The sequence below is a fragment of the Equus przewalskii genome, chromosome 10, assembly GCF_037783145.1.
Source record: "Equus przewalskii isolate Varuska chromosome 10, EquPr2, whole genome shotgun sequence".
Lineage (NCBI taxonomy): Eukaryota > Metazoa > Chordata > Mammalia > Perissodactyla > Equidae > Equus > Equus przewalskii.
In genome coordinates this window covers 45,243,563-45,265,507 of record NC_091840.1, presented here as the reverse complement: position 1 = coordinate 45,265,507, position 21,945 = coordinate 45,243,563, and the positions used below count along the sequence as shown (strand labels likewise).

Here is a 21,945-nt window from a genome sequence, read left to right as displayed (position 1 = left end):
TTCCACAGCTCTTCCAAAGGATTTATTGGTCATATTTACATCTATTGCAAATAGCGAGGAGGCAGCAGGAGCCCAGCCTCAGACCTCATCTCTGCTCCAGAATGTGAGGACCCGGGACACCTGGGTCTTCCTGTCCCCTGGGTGAGACCTGAGATGGAGATGTGATTCTTCTCGCCCCTTCTCTCAGGGTCTTAGAACCCCATCCACCAGGGGTTCTGGGCCCAGGATCTACCTCCTCAGCTCAAGGCACAAACACTGTAGTTAGGGGTGGGAGGCAAGGATGGGGTCATTCCTGGCAGGCACCAGCTGGTCCAGTCCATCTTCCTTCCCTCCCCTGGCCCCGCCCTCTTTCTTCCCCTACTGGTCCCACTGGGCAGGGTCTGACTGGGTGGACACTTAAGCCACAGGCCCTTAACTCTTAGACCACAGCCAGCCCTCCTTAGAGGCTTGAGTCCAAGCACCATCAGTGTCCTGGACTGGGGCAGCTTCCCTGTCCTTGTGGGACAGGGGCAGAGAGACCCTAGCAAGGGGGGCTTTGGCTGGAGACTGGCTGGGCAGGGCCAGTCTCCCTAACCCTTCCAAGAGCTTCCCTCTCCCCACATTGACCCAAGGGCAGAGCATGGAGAAGAGAGGGCAGCAATGCTTTCCCACGCTCTCCCTCTTCCTGCTGGCTTGGAGCAACATCTCCCCAAGCCACGAAGGAGATCCCTTCCAGCAGACTTGGGGGCTCTGGGGGTTTAGGAGCCTGGACCCTGGAGGATGTCTGCCCACCCCCGCCTGGCTAGCCCCCGTCTCAGCCTATGCAAGGAGGCGGATGACCCCATTGTCTGAGCCCAGCAGGAGGTGGCGTTTGGTGGGCAGCAAGGCCAGGCTGGTGAGCGTGCCACGGAAGTTCTCAGAGCTGAGCTTGGTGGTGGCCTGGGAGGGCGGCTCAAGCAGGGAGCAGACACCGATCTTGTTGGCCACAGTGCCAGTGACCACCTCGCTGCCATACAGGTCGAAGGTATGGATAGGGTCGGAGGCTGACTTGTAGTGGTGTGTGGGCTTCTGCTCCAGCTCCTTCCAGACAGTCAAGGAATGGTCGGAGGAAGAGCTGACCAGGACGCTGCCCTCCACCGCCTGCCCGGGGAGAGGAGAGCCTTAGCAGGGCCTGGGCCCTCCCGTGTGTCCACCAAACCCCATGGTCTTCCCATTTCCTCCCACAACACCTCCTGGGAAGACAGGGCATCGTGAGTGGAGGACAGGCTGCCACCTTCCCACATTATATCAACGTGAGTTACGGCAACTCTATCACAGTGTCATTAACCTAGTCATCACTGCAACGTGGGCACTTACTATGTCCCGGCATTGTGTCATGCATGCCGTATGACCACGTTTCATCTGCATAATAACCTATGAGGCAAGTGCTGCCATTGTTCTCCCTTTACGGAGAAAAAACTAAAGCTCAGAAAAGTTAAGTAATCATACCAAGGTCACCGAGCCAGTAACTGGCAGTGCCAGGATTAACACCCAGGCTGACCCCAGAGCCCTCCTGATGCTTTCTTGGAAAGTCAGAATTTAGAGGCACCTGGAGCCCAGGGTCCCCTGGGGGTGTCCTAGAGGGAGCCAAGGGTAGCTTGCCCCCAGCAGTGGCAGTGCATGTCCCCTGGCCTCCATTTACGATGGGGATGCCTGGAAAAAATCCTCCCACAAGTAGCCCGGTTCCTCCCCTCCTGTACCTCCCTGAGCAGTTTCCTGAGGTCCCTGACTGAGAGGGGGCGGGGGCAGAAGCCCCACGCCCAGTCTACCCCTGCCCCCACCCGGACAGCCCAGCAGGGGGCATGGACTCTGCTCAGTGGTCTGGGGGCAGTAAACAGCCTCCCCGCTGAGCTTTATTTAACCTGAACTGGGTCACGGACAGGGCCCGACCCCTGATCCTCCAAGCAAGACAAATATGGACAAGGGTTACTCATTAGAACATCTCCAGGGAGCAACAGGGTCAGCTCGGCCCCTGGGTCCCGCCCCTGTGCCTGCCTCCTACAGAGGCCCCCCGCAGTGCAGCTGGCTCCTGCCCCTCCCTGCCCCTCAGTCCCTGGGTAGGTATAAGGGAGATCAGCTTGAACCTGTCCGGGTGGGCCCTAAGCAGAGGTTAGGGCCTGGAGCAGTCAGGAGGGGAACGGGACCTGGTCTGTTACCTTGATCTGCAGGATGTCCCCCTCATGGGCAGGCCAGCCACGCAGAACCAGGCCTGTACGGGTGTCCAGGAGCACCATGAAGCCTGAGGAGAAGCCAGCTACGACACTACGGCCACTGGGGCTAACGGCCAGGGAGCGGACAAGCCCAGGGTTCAGCCCGCCACCCAGGCGGAACTCATGCTGCAGGAAGAGGAGACGAGATGAGGCACCACCACCCATTCCAACCAGCTTCTCCCTAAGGTCCTGCTCACTCCCCAAGCCCACACAGCTTGAAGGCCTGAGCCTCCGTCCCCCATCAGGGGGAGGGCTCCCCACATCACAGGCCAGAGTCCCATCCCCCAGGATTTGCTGCTGTGGGTGACCCGCCTCCAAAGAGAAACTACGCCCTGGCCTTCTCTCTTCAGGGTCTCTCCTCCCTGCCAGGCACCCAGACCAGGGCTCAGGAGACTGGACGCCCCTGACCTGCAGGCCCGGCTTCCTGCAGTCCACAAAGCGCAGGGTCGAGTCTGAGCTGGCCATGGTGATGCTGGTGTGGGGGGCAGGCATGACAGCCACAGCGGTCAGGGGCACCCGGCTGTCTGCCGGCTCCACGGTGCGAAGGGTCTTCCCTGGGAAGGAACGACACAGTGGGTCTGAGGTCCTAGCAGCTGATGGAAGAGCCCTCACTCCTCCTATCCCCCTAATCTACCCCACACCTGCCTCCCATATCCCAGGGGATCTCAGAAAATGCTATAGATGTTTCTTGACCCTCCTACCTTCCTGCTTCCATGGCCAGGCCAAGCTCCCATCCCCAAAGCAACCTCCTGTCTTCATATAGCACCCCCTGACCTAAAGCTACCTCCCTCTGTATCCCTCAATGCCCACTCCATCCCCTCCCCCTTTTTAACCTTATTTCTCTCTACAATGATGCCAGAAAATAATCGAGCGTCTATTTACCAAACGTACTACATGCCACACGTTAAGCCAAACCTCCCTGCGCATTATCTTCCAAATCAGTTGTTCTGATTCCCATTTTACAGATGGGAAAATGGATGCTTCTGGCCGCAAAGTGACTTACTCAAGGTCACTCAGCAAGTAAACTGGCAGAGCTGATTCAACTCAGATCTAATGGATTCCAAGTCCTTTGCTCCTCTGTATGGCTTCATTGGGTCACTCTATGCCACATACCATTACACCCCAACCCTCCCACCCTTGGGCCGCATTCCTAGAGGCCTGGCAGGGTACAGGATGGCAGCAACAGAACAGGCCTCACCTGGGCCCGCTCACCTGTGAAGGGGTCCCAGACGTGCACAGCCCCATCACAGCTCACCACACACTGTGGGGCCTCAAGCTGGCCCACGAAGAAGACACTCTTGCGGTGTTGGGCGTAGATGAGGCGTGGGGCTGTCTCGCTGGTGCCGTCCCCAGAGTTGTAGAGCGGCCAGAGGCGCACAGTGCGGTCCTTGCTGCCACTCAGGAAGAAGTCCTCACTGCTCAGGGGCGCCACGCACTTAACAGCCCCCGAGTGGCCCGGGAAGCTCTGCAGGCGGATCTGGTGGAAGTGAAAGTGGGCGTCCTGCTGGCTCACGCCAATCTCATACTGCCAGTACGCCAGCCAGTTCCCGCTCAGCCCGTGGGCACTCCGCGGCAGCTCCCGCTTCAGCGCGTTGTCCTCATTCTCGCTGCCGAGGCCCCCGCTGCCCACCCCCGAGATGGGGCCCAGAGGGCCAGGGCTGTCAGGGTGAGAGTCGTCAGGGATCTGGATGCGGTTCCCGACCAGGACACTCCCAAAGGTCCCTGAGTGGCCATCATCCTGGGGACAGCCCCCACCCTGGGAGTCCCACCCAGGGCCGGTACTGGGCACAGTGGGCTCCACACTGGCAGGGCTGCGACTGTTTGGGCTGATGCTCTTCAAATACAGCCCTGCCAGCTCCCCCACCAGCTCGTGGTTGGGGATGATTTTCCGGATGATGTCACCTGCATGGGAGCAGAAGAAGTCCCAAGATTAGGGAAGATGGCAGGCAGCTGCCACCACCCACCCAAGGGTTTAGGAACCACAGAACACAGGGCAGGTACTGGCTGTGCAACTCTGAGCAAGTAACTCTTCATCTCTGAGCCTCAGTTTCTCCCCAGTAAAATGTGCATTAATTCATTATGTACATGTGAGCATCTTCTCTATGTGCTGGGTGCCATGCTGGGCATCAGAAATAGAAGGGTGAACGAGACAGCTCATGCTCTCCCTCTCAGAGCTCACATCTCAGTGGAGGGATAACACCACATCTGACCACAGGCCATTCATCCTATTTAGGAGATGACACACATCAATGCTCAGCACAGTGCCTGGTGTGGACAAGAAGCTCCATAAACGTGGGCCACTCGCTCCTCTTGACAGCTCCTAGAGATTCAGTACATCAGCCCGACTATCCTGCCTTCCACACGGACACACTAGGCCACACCTGTGCCTCCTTGCTGGCCAGTGCTCAGTCCCTGTTTACACGCTGGGACTCAGAGTCTGAGGCTGAATCCCTTTGCTCTGACCCAGAAAACTGTGCTTAACACCCACTACTGACTCTGGGGGCAGGGAGAGAGTGGGGCCCTCCCACATGAAGAACCATGGTCACAGAGGCTGTGTGAGGGAATGTGATGGGGCAGTACCCAACAGGCAGGAGAAGGGCACGTAGATTGTGTACGCCATCTCCAAGGTGAACACCTTCTGTAGCTCATCCAGCAGGGTGGGGTCCACCGGCCGCTGCTGCCCGTCAGAGAAGGCCACCTCTGGCAGCTGGCCCTCACTGCGGCTCACGGAATCCAGCTTCAGATCCTGCGGGCAGGAAGCCCAGGGAGTCAGCCGAGTCCACAGCCCCTGCCTAGCCCACCCCAGCCAGGTAGGTCTGCCCACCAGGTGCTGAAGCTCATGCAGCTGAGAGAAGACTTGAAAGAAGGTGGCAACGGGCTCGCTCAGGTGCTGCTGGACCATCTCCTGTCCAATACGCAGGCAGATGAGGGCGATGAGGCTGATGGTTTTCATACACAAAACAGTCCGGGCCTGGGCTCCACTTGGGAACCTGGAAACAGAGCTCGTGAGCTCCAGCCCCCCACTCTGCAGAACTTGCCCAGAATCTACCAGAAGCTGTAAATGAAAGGAACTACAGGACCAACTGGTCCAAAGCAGATGAGGAAACTGAGGCACAGAAAGGTGTGGCTTGCTCGGGGTCACACAGCCTGGATCAGAACCAGGACTCCTGACACCCAGTCCAGGGTCATGGGACTCTCCCACAAACTTCCCAACCCGCCCCCGTCCCCCCAGCCCCGACCCTTGTAGTTCCCTCAGCTGTGCTGCTCCCCGCCAAAGGGTGGGGCAGGGGCCTACCCCGTGACGAGGGAAGTAAGGAAGCTGAGCACGGGCAGCAAGACCTCGTGGCTGATACGGGGCAGGATGTCCATGAGGGTGGTGTCTGAGAGGTACACGATGATCTTCTGGGTCAGAGTCACCGCTGCCAGGAGCCCCGCCTCCTTACGGCTGTTCAGTCGACTAGGGCCTGAGGTGCTCCCAGGGGCCACCTAGGGCCACAGAGTAGATGAGGGCTCGGCTGCCCCACAGACTCCCTGGAACCTCCAGAGATCCCAGGTTGGCCCTCAGGCTCCTCAGCCTCCCAGCCCCCAGGGCTGCCAAGTCCGTGACTGACCAGGTAGCTGATGTAGGGCAGGTACTGGTAGGTGAGGACGGGCTCCCCATACAGATAGGCGATGTGGAGGAGGCAGCTGAGCACGGGCCCCGACACTATATCGCCCAGCACTGGTCTCTTCTGGTAGATGTTGCCGGCACTCAGTGGGGGGCTCTCGCCACTACTCATCGTGAACTGCTGCCGAGTAGGCCCTGCCAAGGAAGGGCCAGCAGCCTTGAGTAGCTAGCAGAGGGCAGGAGGGAGGTTGGCCTTCCAGGGACTGTGGTAGCAGCTCCTGCTCACTCTAGCCCCGGATCTGCCCCATGCTCTACCCAAGGAAGGGAGGGAGGAGCTTACAGACAGAGACCCAGGACCCGGCCAGGAGGTGGTCTGGGGTGGGAGTGGGAAGGATCTTCTAGAGGGGGCTAGGGATGGGTGGAGGGCCTGGGGGAGGCCCCGTCTCCGGCACCTTACCAACATAACATGATGTCAGCAGGCGGAGCAGATTTCGGGCCACATGGCGAGAGGCCACTGTGGGGCCGAGCTTGGCAGCCAGCCAGCGGACCATCTTGCAGGCTGTATCTGCAGGGTGGGGGCAGAGCCTGAGCTCACCAGATAACAGTGGCTCGCCACTCCTCCCACCCCACCCCACGGCACCCCACCTACCCAACTCTGGCTACCACTCTGCCAAGGAGAGCAGCCTAAGCCTGGTTGCCCCACACCTCCACCCTCCATTTAGCAGCAGCAGAGGCAGCCGGGGGACTCTGGCCATGGGGCCGCTCCAGGCTCCTCTCCTCAGGCGCAACTTGCAGGAAGATGACCCTTTCAGTGAATCTTCCCCAGCTCCTAAATGAGACCCTGGCCAGACTCTGGCTACCTCCCCCTCTGGCCTCTGCTCCCTCCACTCTCTCAGTCTAAATATGCTGGCCTTTCACTGATACTTTACTGGAACCATGACAGCCTCAGAGCCTCACACATGCTGTTCCCTCTTCCTGGAATGCTCATCCCACTGCAGACCCTGCCATTTTTGCCTCACTACCTCCTACTCATTGAACCTCAACTGGTCCTCCTTCCAAGGAAGCCTTCACTGACCCCTGAAAACTAGATCTCAGCCCCATGTTCTCTATGGCACTAATGTAACTCGAGCTCACATAAGATTGTCTACAGCATGGCATCTCCTCTGCTAGGTGTGAGCTCCAGGAGGGCAGGCCCACATCTGCAGTGCCTGGCGCAGAGGAGGTGCTCAGCAAATGTCCAGGGGAACCAGATGACTGTGTGAGCACCACTCCAGGCCTGAGAACTCACCAAGAAGGATCTGCTGTTCTTTGCCCTCCGACTGCTCGGTCAGCGGCTCCTCCGCTTCCTCCCCATCTGCCCCTCCGCCACCAGCCACAACCGTATCCATGGACAGCACCGGGTCAGGGAGAGTGAGCTCAGAGGCCCCGGTGACCTCATCTTGTTCCCCCTCCCCCTCCTCCTCCTCCAACACCACACAGCCTTCCTCCTCCTCCTCTTCCTCCTCTGAGCCCTCGCTTTGCTTCAAGTCCTGGCTGCTGTCGCCTGACTTGAGGCTGCTCTTGTCCACAGGGGCACTCCCCTCGTCAGCCCGCTCCTCGCCCAGCGAGGCCTCGCTGGTGCTGCTCTTGTCACTCAGCCGGCCCAGGCTCACAGCCTCAGCCTCCTGGGGCTGTGGGGACTCAGCCACATAGAGCCCGGCTTGGAAGTCCTCTGTCTCGGGGAGGTCAGCCTGGTCGTGGAAGCTGACGCCAGACGTGTAGTCTGGGAGCCCTAGGCCTGAGGAGGCAGCAGGCTCCCCATCCATCTGAATCTCTTCCCCAAAGGCACAGGAGCTGGCCCTGGCCCCTGGGAGCCCGCTTTCCTCATCTTCAGCAGCCCCTGCCAGGCCCTTGCTTTCCTCCTGGGAAGCCTCGACACCAGCCAGCACCTGCAGGACATGGGGCAGCAGGTGGACGAGAAAGGCCTGCAGGCCCAGCCGTACCATCAGCTGGGCCACAAAGCAGTCAGTGTACAGGTAGAAGCGGCCATGTAGCCGGCAGGGGCTCTCATAGGCACCAATGAGAGGTTTCAGTAGGTACTTATTAGCATTTTTGGGGCCCAGTGCTTTGGCAACAGGTTCAAATAGGTACCAGGCTGTATACACGGCCGTGTGCTCTTCGGACATGAGTGACAGCACGAAGGGCAGCAGGATCTCCAGGCCCTCAGGGGTGATGTCACTCAGCACTGCACCCAGTTGCTGCCATAGAGCAAAGACCAGCTCCCGTCCCTGGGCCTCATCCTCCACACACCTCGCCTGGTACAAAAGGATGAACTTGTGCAATGCTGGGAAATATGGAGGGAAGGGAACCACGGAGCTGAAGGGGCTGAGGAGCTGGGCCGGGCAGGGCGGGGGCAATCCCTGGGAGACGGGCCTGTACTCAAACAGTGGGTCCAGATTGCCCCTCCTTGCTACCACGGGGCCTTCAGACCCACTCAGCTGCAGAAGCATGTCCAGCACAGGCTGCAGAGACACAGGGACCTCCTTGGGATGCCGCGTGCAGAGTCCCCGAACAGTCTCGAAGCGTAGCCACAAAGGTGCATCAGGCTGCAGTGTTCGGACCCTGGTGGCAAACACCATCTCAGCCAAAAGGACCCCCAGCGCCTGCATGTCCCGATGGAAGAGGTCCCGCAGCTGCACAGGGAGCTGGACCTGCGGCTGCTCAGGCACCTCCAACCGGCCCCCTAGACCTTTGGTCAGGAAGTTGCCTAGCTTCTCCAGCTCCTCCAGAGCCTGCACAGGATTGAAGGCCTCTGGAAGAAGGATCTTCCCCTCCTCGCCTTCCCCAAGGTCTGCCCCAGCAGCTTTGTTTCTGCGGCCTGGTCGAGAGGCTGAGGCCACTGAGAAAGACAGGAGGCCTGGGGGCACTTGATTGGAGGAGGAGGAACCCAGCTGGTCACCTGCTTTCCCAACAAGGGAGATGGAATCCAGAGCTTCTGTGGCCTGCTCCAAGTCATCTTCTCCCACCACGGACCTGTCTCTGGCCCAGCCAGCCTCACAGGGAGTGGCCTCCAAAACCAGCCTGCCCACCCCATTTGTAAGCTGGCCTGGGAAGTCTTCCTGGCCTGTGCTCTCCTGGATGGTCTGGAACAACAGCCTGGGGATGAATGGAGGCTCAGGGGCAAGGACAGGAGCTCCAGCCAGGCGCTGGGGGTGTGGCTGATCGAAGAGCTGCACCACGCCATAGCTGGTCAGGTGAGTGTGGCCATCCACCAGGTGCAGGCACACATTCTTCTCCTTCACAGCCTCCTTGCCCTGGAGTTTATAGCCGAAGGTGAGGTCGATCCAGTGATGCAGGTCCTGGGACACCTCGGGGCTCTCCAGCAGCGCCCAGTGGGCAGCCACAAACTCCTGGCTGGAGCCACACCAGGCCGGCACATCCAGGTCAGGCATGTCAGGGTGGATGGAGGAGAAGATGGAGGGATCAGTGTAGAACTCGGGGATGCACTCATCTGGCGTCCAGTTCTGCATGCGTTCCATGCTGGCGGGATACTCATGGGGCTCCCACTGTGCCCGCACGTGTCCACAGAGCACTGCCCGGGGTGTGCGCCGAGCCTTGTACACATAGTATGTGATGTCGGAGAGCACGTCCGAGATGTGGTGAGGAACATGAGGTGGCTCCCCGCCACCCAGGCCACCTGCCACAAATGCCTGCCGCGTCATCTCATACGTGAAGTCCAGCTGCTTATCCCCCTTGTTGAGGCGGAACTTGGATTTCCGCAGGTCTCGGAAGCGCCCGTGGGGTGTGGTGAAGTCCACCACCCAGGGCAGCACAGGGTGGTAGTTGGGATCCCCCTGCCGCCGACCTGCCAAACGATTCAGCTGCATGAGGTAGTGGAAGTTGCTGATGCGGCCATGGACCCAGTCTAGCACAAGGCCCCTAAGTTCCTCCTGGCAGGTGGGACACCTAGGTCCCCCTCCTCCCTCCTCTCCAGGCTTAATGCCTGCCTTGTCCCTTGTTACAGGGGTCTCCCCCTTCTCATCCTCCTTGGGCCTCTCGTAAGCACTCAGGTCCAGCCGGAGCTCACTGCAAAGCTTCTCATCCACAGCAATGTGGTGCAAAGACAGGGCCCCGCAGGCCAGTCCCTGGCGGTGACAGGCATCCATGGCCCTCAGTACACGAAACAGAATGAAGAGCACCTTGGCTTGGCTGTTGGTCAGCTTGGCAGGGCTGAAGGTGACCACATCATGCAGGGAGAACTGCACATAAGGGTGCACCACGTATAGCATCTCTGGCGACTCCAACAGGGCCTCAGCTCGCAAAAGACTAGGACAGGCCGGGCTGCCCCTAGGAGGGCAGGGGCCGTCTCTGGCATACGATGGGCATTGGGTAGCTTCACCCACCGGCAGGAAGGAGCAACCATAGACCCTCTGCAGAGCCTGCCGCACTGAGTCCAGGGCAGGGACAGCTGAAGGAGCAGGACTATGACTATAGGGCTGTCCGTAAGTATGATATGCGTGGCGCCACAGGTTGCGATAATTCTGAGTAGCCACATCCCGCATGAAGCGAGTGAGGGTCTCAGGGCTGCAAGACCCCTCCTCAAAGGGCAGACCGCCGCCCAGCGGGTAGGACAGCCTCCGTTTCCGCAGCCCATGCACCTCCACGCGCGTCCAGCCGGGGGGCAGCCTCTGCACGGAGCGCTGCAGGAGAGTCCTGACTTCCGCTTCGCTCAGGCCCTCTGCTCGGGGGCAGGGGCCCGGGGGCAGCCGGCGCTCGCGGAGGCTAGCCAGCCAGCGCGCGGACACTAGGGCCACCACGTGGGTGCCCCCCAGGGCAGGAGCCAGCTGCCGGGCATCGATGTTCAGGTCCCTCTCCACGCTCTGGAGCAGCTCCTCCATGTCGGGGCTTGGGGGCGGGGACCAGCCCTCGGTCCCGGTGGTAAGAGCGACTTCCCGCCCCCTGCTCCCCAGGGCCATTCCCTTCTGGCCGCCTGGGGGCAGCGCGGGGCTGAGCCCGGCCACAGCCCTTCCCACGACGGTTTCCGGGGAGCCAGGCCGGGCGGGCAGGGATGGGCGAAGGACAGGGGCTGGGGCGGAGGCGGCGGGAGCGGGCCGGGCACAGAGGAGGAGACGGCGGGGACGCTCTTACCCCTCCACAGGGTCCTGCACTCGGGGCGCGGCGGGGCGGGGGCCGCGGGGCGCCAGCGCCGGGCTCCACCGTGACGGGTCAGCTGACACGGCTCACGTGATCGCCCCGACACGGAAACAACCGCACGTGGCTCAAATAGGCCGGCCAGACCCCGCCTCCCGCCGGCGCCATCGCGCGGCCGCCCGGGCGCCCTCCCTCCCAGAGCTCTGCTCTGGCCTGGTGGCGGCTTCGCTTCCTCCAGGGCTGGAAGGAGCTCCAGCCGGCCCCGCCGGTGCTGGAGAGCGGGATGCTGAACTGCCCACGAGATTTCCCCTCCCATCCCTGCTTCCCCCTGCACGCGCCAGAACGCGCATCTAGGGATGCTCTTCCCAGAGATCCCAGCCTTTAGCGGGCGGATCCTTACCCCCCAACCATCCTCCCTCCCCCCCCCGCCCCCCCGTTTTTACAGATAAGAAACCCCGAGGCAGAGCTGGGACGTTTAACATCAAGTCTCTTCAGCGCCTCCATGCTGCCTTCCAAAAGAAGGAGCTTTTAATTTTCCAAAACACTTCATCAGTAACGTTCCATTTGGCTCTTACAACACTTGGAGAGATAGGGAGGATGGTTGTTATTGTTTATATTCTACAGGTGATAACCAAGAGCCGCCACAGAGGCTTGTTCAAGTGGCAGAATGGACATTTAGAAGCTGGTGCAGACTTTCTGCCCCAGAGTCTTCCACACTGACAGCCCCCTTACCGCTTTTTTTTTTTTTTTTCATTCTGGGCAATCTGAGGGAGAGAAGTGGCCCAGGCCCAGAGGCCTGAAGTTCTTGGGAGGAAATGGTCCCCAAGACTTCCTGTTGAAGACCTGCCTCTGCGTGCCACAGAGCCTGCCTGCTGTGGTCAGAGCCTTGCAGATGCCACCGTGGCTGGGGGGAGGGTGCAGCACGGAATAGGGAGCGGAAACCAGAGAGCTGGCACCAGAACTACGTGCCTCCTTCAAGGGGTCTCATTTCTGACTCATTTGCAGGACAGATAGGCCATTGTCTGCAGTGAAACCACTGGCTCTGCGTCTCACTCCTAGAAGGAGAGTTTCCCTCATATAGGAGTTTGGTGTTGAAGTGTGGGGGTTCCATAAAGGCACTTAAGAAAAACTAAAGTCCAAATTAAAGAGGAGACAGGAATGGCTCAGCTATGAGCCGATTCCATCCGCATCCTCTTTCTTAAAGGGGCAGCAGAGGCCGGCCCCACGGTGTGGTGGTTAATTTCCCACACTCTGCTTTGGTGGCCTGGGTTCCCATGTTTGGATCCTGGGTGCAGACCTACACATTGTTCATCAAGCCATGCTGTCGCAGTGTCCCACATACAAAATAGAGGAAGACTGCCATAGATGTGAGCTCAGCAACAATCTTCCTCAAGCAAAAAGAGGAAGGTTGACAACAAACGTTAGCCCTGTTAGCTCAGGGCCAATCTTCCTCACCAAAAAAAAACCTGGGGGGGAGGGGAGCCAGGCAGCAGGAGCCCCTAATGTACTCGGTCACATGACCTTGGGCAGTAAGAACTTATAACCACCATTTGGTGCCATAGGAGCCAGGCACCATGCTAAGCACTTTCCCTACTTTGTATTGCTTAATCCTCACCACAACACTTTCTAAGAAGCTATTTTTATACCCATTTTAAGATGAGAAGGCTGACTCTCCTAGGTAACTTGCCCAAGGTCACACAGCTAAGAAGTGGTAGAGCCAGGATTCAAAGCCAGGCCTATCTCATTCTAAAACCAATGTTCTCTGTACTCCTTGGCCATGCATTATTTTTTTCACCTGGGAAATGAGGCGTTCCTTGACCATATCACATCCGCAGCTTTGAGTATCTGAGACCAAAGGACGAGTTTTGCTGGTCAGGAGATAGTGCCTGCTTCTTGGTACCAATAAAATTAGGTCCACCTGGTCTTTGCTCTGGTCTCAGTTTACCTAGACTGAGCAGGCACTACTTTTTCTTTCTATAAGTTTGTGTGTGTCCTGCCCTCTAGTGGTTTTGACTTGCAATGCAACAATGACCTTGAATGTAACTAACCTTACCTCTTAGAATTCTTTCCTTCCCTTGAATAGGGATGTCCTTGCAATGCTGGGCACTGGTGCACTAAGATTTCTGGGACACTGACACTTTCCCCAATCTGAGCCCTAAAACAGTGGTTTTCAAACTTTATGATGTACTTCTGATTCAGTAGTCTGGGGTGAGCCCCAGAATTCTGAATTTTTAACAGGCACCCCTGGTAATTCTGACACAGGCAATCTGCAGGCCACATCTTGAGACATAATGCTCTGTAACAGCACTATTCTCAAACTCCCCCTGAATCCCAACTCAAGCACCCTTGGGCTTTGGGGAATCGGGGACCAAATTAGCCACTCCTCTTCACCAACCTCAATATTGAGTTTCCTGGAGGTGATGGCTCAGATAGTCAGGGAGGGAGGCTGCAGCTGCCCCGGCAGTCAGCCCATGCTGAGTGAGGTTAGCTCTTGCTGATCTGGCCAGGAGAAAAGTGAAGGCAGCTATGGTTTAGTGCACTAACTGTGGGCCAGTGGGCCAGGTACTGAGCTAGGTGTTTTCAAACATAATCCTGTTTTCATCCCTACAATAGATCATGAATTTATTATTCACTCTATTTTGTAGATGAGGAAATTGAGGTTCAGAGATGTTAAGGATCTTCATCAAGCTCGCAGCTGGTAAGAGCTGGAATTTGAATCCAAGTTTGTCTATCTCAGTAGTTCTCAACTGCGGGCAATTTTGGCCCCCAGGGAACATTTGCTAATGTTGGGAGACACTTTGGGTTGTCACAACTGGTTGGGGGGGGGGGGCGGGTGTTGCTAATGGCATCTAGTGGGCCAGAGATGCTGTTAAACATGCTAATATGTACAAGACAGCCCCCAAAAGAAGAAATTATTCAGCCCCAAATGTCAATAGTGCTGAGATTGAGGAACCCTGAACTCACAGCCTGAGCTTTTGCCCTATAGGGTGGGAGGGTGAGGAGACAGAGAGTTAGCTGAACAAAATAGAGAAGGGCCTTGGGTGGGAAGGGGATGGGATTTCTCTGCTAAGGATAATGGAGAATGGGGGCAGCTGGTGAGATTTCTCTTTCTTCCAAGCTTGGCCAAGCCCTTGCTCAGTTTCTCCCGACCTTGCCAAGTTAGTCCTGGGACTTCACACTAAGCTTGTCCTGGAGTGACCCTGGCTCCCAGCTCAGGGCTTGGGTGAAATATTTACCTGAGTCTTCTGGCAGGACTTCCTAGCCAAAGCCCGTGGTTCCTGGGCCAGTGCGTTCCACCTGCAGCCCCTGGGAAGCTCCACATTAGCACTCTTGCTGTGGAGGTTGAGACCATAAAAACTGGAGCAGCCAAGGCCAGGTGGTGTCTAACGGCAGTTAGAAGTGGAGTGAATGGGCAAACCTGGGAGGATCCCCTTAGCAGGCCCCTGTCTGGGGAGGAAGAGGGCAACCTGAGCAGGGAGTAGGGGGCAGCTGGCCTGGGGAGCAGACCCCAAGGAGGCTTGCTTTCCATAGCCATTCTTCTCCTCAAGGTTTGGTCCACAGCTTCACTGGACATTCCCCAGTACCCATTCCTGGAGCACCCACACACCCAGCCAGCCACCATTCTGGGCCTCCCCAGTATTGGCCTCACTACTAGGAGGGTGGGTCTAAGCTGACTGAGCTGACAGGAAATACCTCTCATTCCAAGCTTAGAACCTCTGAAGATCTAACCAGCAGATGGAGGGGTGGGGGAGAGTCTTGCAGTAAGAGGTAGAGGAAAGAATATACAAGCTGGTCCCCCATATTTGGGGTTCCATCTCCTTCCTTCCCTCACCACCCGTGGGGGGTGGCGGTGGGGGGGGGGGGTGGATAAGGAGATGGAGGAGGGCAGACCAGGAGGAGGATGTGGTAACAGCTGATTCGTCCCCTGAGGTCACACTTTCCAACAATCAGCTGTTACTGGGGTGGAAGGCAGGAAGTTTCCTTAAAGGCACAATGTTCTGAACACAGGCTCAGAATTCTGGAGCTCCTAAGAACTATAGCAATCACTTGGTGGAGTCCGTATTTAATACAGAAGGAACTATCTCACACTCCAGGCTCATCCTTTGGGATTCGGTTACTCTCATCCTACTTGAGAGCTTATGGAAAACTCATGGATCCCTGTCCCCACGATTCTCTTGGGTGGTGGTGGGAGCGGGGTGCCAGCGATGAGTTGGGGTGGGTCCCAGACTTGCCCCTTTAAATAAGAGGTTCAGCAGCTTTTGCCAAGTCATTGGGTTCCTTTCAGTTTTTGCCCATCTCCCACCCATTTAGGCTCTGATTGGCCCCTGGGGAAGAAGCAGCCTCCTCATTGGTCTCCACCTTTGAAATCTCTTCCCTAAGTAGGCCCGAGTCAGTAAAAAGCTTCTGGAGGGTGGGACTGAATTGGGGATATTAGACAGAGGATGGGGTTGCTCACCAGTTGCACTTTGGGACGGCCCATCCCCTAGTTTCCGACCACAAGTCTTCCTTCTACCTTCAGGTGAGGACTATGCTATCAATCTTTTGTTAGGAAGCTGCTGCTTGAGACGCTCTGTCTCCCTGCGACTAGGACGAGACATCTTCTACAAGAAGTCTCCTGGTTAGGAAGCGCCCCCCCGGCCCCCCCCCAGGAGGGGTGGACTAGATCTCTCCAGTGAAAGCTGGGGCTAGCGAAGTGGGCAGTCCTCCCTCCCCCAAAAGCCCTCAGGAGTCCTCATCCAATGGAACAGTGCTGCCCTGGGGGCTGATTTCCACCTTCGGTTCTGCCACTCCTGCTGCTTCGTCTGCTCCATCTTTCCTTAGAGAGCTATCGCCTCCTGCAGAGGTCAGCGAATCCGTTTCGGGGTTGTCTAAAAGAAGCACTCACGGCTCCAGAAAGGAGGTGCTGTAGCCCTTTAAGGACTTCGTCGGGATGGATTCAGAGATGAGTTTAAAAATGCCAACTCACAGAGCGCGCTGGATTCTGGGAACGAGGTGTCAGACGGAGAACTACATTGACCAGTATGCACTGCAAACATACACGCCTTTACTTCCTTCTGCTCTTTAGGAGCCCTGTTTGACGTAGCGCTCGTCAAAGCAAGTGGCCTAGGCGGAAGGCTGAGCCACGCCCTTTCGCCTATTGGCCAGCTCGTGAGTTGGTGGGCGTGGCTTAGCGCAACTCCAGTAGGCAACGGGGTGGCCTCCTTGTCAATCAAAGCTAAGACGGCTGGAGAGGCGGGACCAAGGCGAAGGGCTGGCGCCCCCGAGTGGGTGTGGTCACGCTGCCCAGCAGTGGGCGGTGATTGGCCCTGGGCGGTGCAATCGCAGCTTGTGCGTCACGACGCCGCCAGCTGATCGGAGACTGGAGCCGGTGTGCTGGGCGCTGGGAAGACAGCGCCGCCGGCCGTGGGGAACGGACGCACTGATTTGCTCCCCTACCCTCAGCACCCCCACCCCCCAGCACCAGGTGGGTGTGAGCTGGGGTCCCGGCCTCACAGGAGGGAACCGTGCTAACGGGGTAATGGGGGAAAGTGGGGTCCTGGCGGCCACACCCTGCCCTTCCGGAGGAGGGGAGAGGGGGCGGCGGGGGCAGGGGCGCTCCGGGGGATAGGGGCCTAGACTGGCTGGAGTAGTGTGTCAGGAGGTTTAAAGGTAGAGTCCTGGACGGGAGTCGTGGCGGAAGGTCTTGCGGAGTAGCTGGGAGGAAGACGAGGGGCCGAAGGCTGGGGGCGGCTAACCTCGGCGCCCTCTGGTCCGAGGATACGGGAGCCGGCCTCCCAGCTTGGGGAGGATTTGAGCGGGGCGGGTAGCAGGGAGGGGCTTTGCCTCTACCGGCACTCACTGAGGCAGGGCCAGCTGAGCGCCCTGGCAGAGAAGGGGTCTCTGGGCGGGCTGGCCCCTCCTCTCGTTCCCTCCAGGGGATGTTATGTAAGGGGGGAGGGGAGAGGAATAGGGGGCGGCGGTGCGGGGGCCTTATGCAACCCAAAGGTTAGAGTTTCACCGCGGTTGGTGGAGGGAGCGGGCAAGAGGAGGGCCTGGAAACTCTAATCCCCCCTCCCCAGCCTAACTGGCCGTCTTGGGCCGAGAGAAGGTCACCTCTGCACCTCCCCCCAGCCTGTCCGGTTGTGGGGCCCCTAGCCCAGGCCTGGCCCTGACCGCCTGGGAAGCCGGCTGGCTGGGTGGGGCGCCTGGGTTAGTCATCACTGGGCTCCCTCTCTCCCCACCTCTCGGCCAACTCTTGGCCCCTCCCAGTGGCCTCTGGCTAGGCTATCTCCCCCACCTCCCTCTGGCCCTAGTTGCAGGCTCCAACTCATTTGGCCTGTCATCCTGGCTGTTAAGACTGGACTAGGAGCTGTCAGCATGCCAAAGGGTTGATGGAGCAGCTGGTCAGAGGGTCAGTGCCCTGGGCCTACCCCACCCTGCAGCCAAGGGCACCTGCTTGGCACAAACTCTTAGCAGCCGCTGAGACCTATGGGCTGAATAGAGCCGGCTCAGACAGAGGGGAGTGAGAAGGAGTTGCACTGGTCACCTGGGGGAAGAAAGATACCACAAAGTTTATGCCTCCCAAGAGGGTTTTGTAATTTGAAAACCTCCCACTCCCACCCTAATCTTTCTAACCCTCTGAGTATAGAAATCTCAAGGCGAGACCACCTTGGCCCCTCACACTGGCATGGGCCATGCCCTTGGACTGAGTGTCAGCACAGACCCGCCCTCCCCAGCTCACAGCCCTCAAGCCTGCCACGCCCCCAGCCCCCTCCCTGGGCCATGCTGCTGGGCCCGGCTTTTCCTGCTGATTCATGCGTTGGAACTGTGGGGGCGGGGCTTGGAACTTGGAACAAAGTTCAGACATGGAGGGGCCGGCAGACAGCCTGGAATTCATACCAGATGTACCCGGAATGCGCAAGCGGAATGCCTGGCATTTGAGAGTCCTGGGGAAGCTGCCCAACCACCCTGCCCATACCTCCCTCCCCTCCAACCTTTGGTCCCCTGTCCTCTCCTCACAGTCCCTGGAGCCTCTGCTGACCTTCCAAACTCTAGACCTCCTCCCTTCCTCACTCTTCCCCAGATGTAGGCCCCCAAAACTCTTCTTCCAGCTGAACTCCCTGGAAACGAGTCAGCTGGGCTGATCACTGAACTCATATTTCTGGACCTGAGGTACAACTTCTCACTTGGGACCTAAGCGACTGGTGGGATGTGTTCCAGGGTCCCAGGTCCTGCGCTCTCTGAATGCTGAGGAAGCTGCCCCTCCCTGCCCCCTGTGGGTAGCTGGGGAAAGGGGGGGGAGCACAGGCTTGGGTTTCTACAGCCTTCAGTTCTTAAAGAGGAGCAAAGAAGTATGTTTAGAGCTGCCTCTTGCTTCTCACTGAAGTTAACAGCTCCTGCAGGCTCAGGTTAGAGCCAAGAACCCCTCATTAGAAGGTGGAGTATCTGCTGGGACTGGACTTTGACAGCCAGTGGGACAGTATCCCTGTGACATGGCCCTGCTCAGATCTTTCCCATCTTTCTTCCCTTTCCCTCAGGAGCCTGTACCTCCCACATCCTCACCTGGCTGAGCCGCAGTAGTTCTTCAGTGGCAAGCTTTATGTCCTGACCCAGCTAAAGCTGCCAGTTGAAGAACTGTTGCCCTCTGCCCCTGGCTTCGAGGAGGAGGAAGAGGAGAAGGAGCTGCTTTCCCCCTCGTCTGGAAGGTGACAGAGCTGGGGCTGGGAAGGTCTGGACAGCGGGAGTGATGATACCTTTTGGCAAAGGGAACCCTGTTCAGTTGGAGAGCCTTCACCTAGATTGGCCCAGCAAGAGAGAAGCATTTCAGGTTAGAGACCGTGGCTGAATTGGGGAATAGATGGCTCTGACTACGTGAGGCTAGTTGATCTTTGTGTAACAATGGGAAGAAGTGGAGCAAAGAAATATCTTTCTTGATCCTCCTTCCTTGTCCCCAGTTCTTTCCTACTGGCCGTTCCAGGTGAGGTCCTAAAGTCAGTTTCCTCTTGAGGGAAAAGGTCATACTGAGACTCCCATCTGAGTATCCGTCCCCTTGCTCTTACCTTTCCCTGTATTTCCTGGGACTGGCCCAGACTCTGGATTCGGGGATACTTTCCTATATGTAGGACCCTAGACCTCCTGTCTCAGCTTCTCCACCTGTGAGATGGGGAATCACACAGTAGAGTGTGCATGAGGGAATCAGAAGCCCGCTTGTGCAGACAGAGCCTGGGCTCTCCTCCCCCTGTGGGTGGGAACAAAACAGCTTTTCACATAAGCTGTTGCCCCTCCTCCATCCATGACTGTAACCACAGGAGCTGTTGTGGGGTGGGGTGGAGGGAGGGGTAGGGTTAGATGAATGCAAGGGGCTAGTAGGAGTCGGTCTCCACACGGAGTTTCCACCATGCACAGGTGGCCTCAGGCTTCCCCTGCCACCCACAGCAGGAGTGCAGCCCGTGATGGGCCTCTAGCTGCCGCTGCTGTTTCTTCCCTCACTTTGCTTTTCGGGATAGTGTGTGAGATCAGCTCAGGCTTGTACAGGCAGGAAATTCTACCCTCCAGCAACCAGGAGAGAGAGGTTGTGGGATGCACCCCCTCTGGGGCGTCAGGCAGTGTAAACCTGCCACCCCCAGCTCCTGATCCAGTCTCACTCTTGGGCTCAGGTTCTGACGTGATTCAGCTTTGGCCTTGTCTCCCGGCCTGAACGTGGCCACCTTCAGGGGCTACAGAAAGCTGTTTGTTCTGCTTTGGGGCAGCAGGTGTGCAGGGAGCTGGGTCCTGTTCTCCATTTATGACAAACAGAGATTTAGGGGACAGGAGATCATTGACCCCATTATTCTGCAGCCTAAGCTGGGTGTATGTGGGACTGCAGTAGAGGAGGGTGGGCAGACGGAATCCACTCACAGGCTACAATGAAGATCACTCTGTCCCTGGACGTTGCTTCTGTCCTTTCTTCCCCTCCTTGCTTCACTGGCCACAGTGTCCCTCCCACCCTGGGTATGTGACTCTGCCGTCCTCTTCCATCATGGAGCAGAGATGAGGAGGAGCAGCCTGGAAACACAGAGACAGGCAGAAGACCAGTGAAGGACCAGGCCCAGAGAGCACAGGGCCCTGTCTGGGCACCCCACAGAGTGGGCCATAAAGGCCAGAAGGACCCCTGGAGGAGGGAGGACAGCCAGCCTCCATCAAGGACAAGCTTCCAGCCGTCTACTTCATTCGCCATTTCTCTCCAGTCTTTCCACCTCCCTCAGAGATGTAAGACCATATTAAAGTGTCCTGTGGCTTCATCCTCCTATTTCCACCTCTTCTCTGTAATTCTATCCTGCAATTTTTTATCTAAGTAGCCTCAAGGAGCAAGAGCCAACTGTGAAAGGACTCACACAGGAAACTCATAAACAAAATTTAAAAGGATAAAACCATGAAAAAAAATGTGTTTCATTAGTAAAGAAAGGCAAATATAACTGGAAGTATTTTTCCCTTAGCAAACTATAACAGAAAAAAATAAGACCCAGTATTGGCAAAGGAGTATTAAAATAATAACACTCCCATGCGTTGCATATGGGGGTACAAATTGGTGCAGCCTTCTGGATGTTGGTTTGGTAATATGTATTAAACACCCTAAAAGTTTCTATAGCCTTTGACCTAATAATTCTACATTTGGCATTTTATCCTAAGAAAATAATTAAAGATTAAGGTATAAGATGTTCATCCCAGCATTGCAATAGAGAAAAATATAAAGCAACGCTGTGACTGGGAATTCATTTCTTTCCTGCTGTAATGAAAATTTGCAATAGGGAATTGCTTAAGTAAATTATTGTATATCCATCCAGATGGTGGAGTACTGTGCAGCCATTAAAAGTTATGTAGAAAAACATTTGCCTGGAAAGAAAAATGCTTTTTGAATATTAAAAAGGTTATAAAAATAGTGTTATGTGATCTCAATTTTCATTTTTAAGATATGGGTGTATACTTCTATACATAAACAGATAAAAAAGACTGAGGACAAACCCCGAAACGTTAATAATAGTGGTTATTTTTGGATGGTGGAATAAAGTAATTGTAATTTTCCTCTTTGGTTTTTCTGTAATTTCCAGATTTTCGACATTACTGCATTTCTACAGTAAATGTGTATGGCTTTCATATAATAAAATTTAAAAGAATCAGTGTAATTTTTTTTTAAAAAGCCCATTTGGAGAGGTGGGTGTGGAAGAATGAGGGGATGCCCCAGCCCCTTGGACTTCATGGGGTTCTGGTGGAGAAAGGAGGTTGTGAGAATGTTTAGGGGAGCACCTAATGGTTTATCAAGTTCATTCTTTGGGAGTAGCTGGAATCCACCCTCTCAGTGTACAGGAAGCAGCTCTCTGAATTGCTGGCTGTCAGCCAGCTAAAGAGGTGTGGAGTAGAGTAAGACGGAAGGAAAACAGTAAAAACCTGTCACTCTTCAGGCGATGGGGGCTGGGGGAAGATATTCCTCACCATGCTGAAAGGTTCTAGAATCTTAACAGTCCTACTGCCGAAAACAGGATGGGTCTTTTTCTCTTTGATTCTGCCTAACCTTGAGGTGGCCTTGTGTGACCTCTCCTTGCCTTCTAAGATTGGCAGAGAGATTCTTCCATCCACCCAACAGGTACCAAGCCCTGGGGGAGGGGTGCTTTTCAAGACCATAGTGCTGAGAGGTTTCCTTTTGCCTCCCCTTCCTAATAATAAGGCTTCTCTGGAGGGCCCCCAAAAAAGGTTGGAGGAGGAGTCCCCAGAGGGTCGCTTCTCCATACTGGAAGCTGTTCTTTCTGAGAGGTACTGTGTAAGGAGGCAGGACTCGTGGAACTATAGGGTTGCTGGGATGCCTTAAAGTTCTGGAAACCCCGGGAGGTAGAAGGAGTGGTTCCAAGAAAATGAGGTGTCCCCTTCCCCACCACTGAGACGGGGGAGGGGTGCGGGGCGTTGCGGCGAGGTTTAAACAAGTGGGAGTGGGTTAGCGCTGGCCTCTAACTTCAGGGCTGTGAGGGT

General features: G+C 56.7%; 1 protein-coding gene and 1 long non-coding RNA gene across 12 annotated transcripts; one reads left to right on the top strand and one right to left on the bottom strand.

The window, feature by feature from the left end:
* Positions 1-15,954, bottom strand: WDR81 (WD repeat domain 81). Of its 11 annotated transcripts, none has more exons than XM_070562864.1 (12): positions 15,739-15,954; positions 14,202-14,412; positions 13,361-13,464; positions 6,293-6,400; positions 5,840-6,030; positions 5,524-5,714; positions 5,053-5,218; positions 4,809-4,974; positions 3,441-4,130; positions 2,637-2,782; positions 2,175-2,354; positions 1-1,119 (listed from the first exon to the last, which is right to left on the bottom strand). In XM_070562864.1, the coding sequence occupies exons 4-12, from the start codon at positions 6,384-6,386 to the stop codon at positions 799-801; spliced, it is 2,145 nt and encodes a 714-aa protein (XP_070418965.1). In that variant the 5' UTR covers positions 6,387-6,400; positions 13,361-13,464; positions 14,202-14,412; positions 15,739-15,954; the 3' UTR covers positions 1-798. The 11 variants fall into 11 exon arrangements, 10 of the variants coding, with proteins under 10 accessions (XP_070418965.1, XP_070418964.1, XP_070418967.1 ...); XM_070562863.1 differs by lacking the exon at positions 15,739-15,954 and adding an exon at positions 15,422-15,639; XM_070562866.1 differs by lacking the exon at positions 15,739-15,954 and adding an exon at positions 14,659-14,914 and having other exon boundaries at positions 14,202-14,348.
* LOC139074119 (uncharacterized) lies at positions 15,941-21,098 on the top strand. The gene is made up of 3 exons (XR_011523575.1): positions 15,941-16,429; positions 18,483-18,772; positions 19,919-21,098. It is a non-coding gene; the product is annotated as an uncharacterized lncRNA (long non-coding RNA).
* Positions 21,099-21,945: the final 847 nt, after the last annotated feature.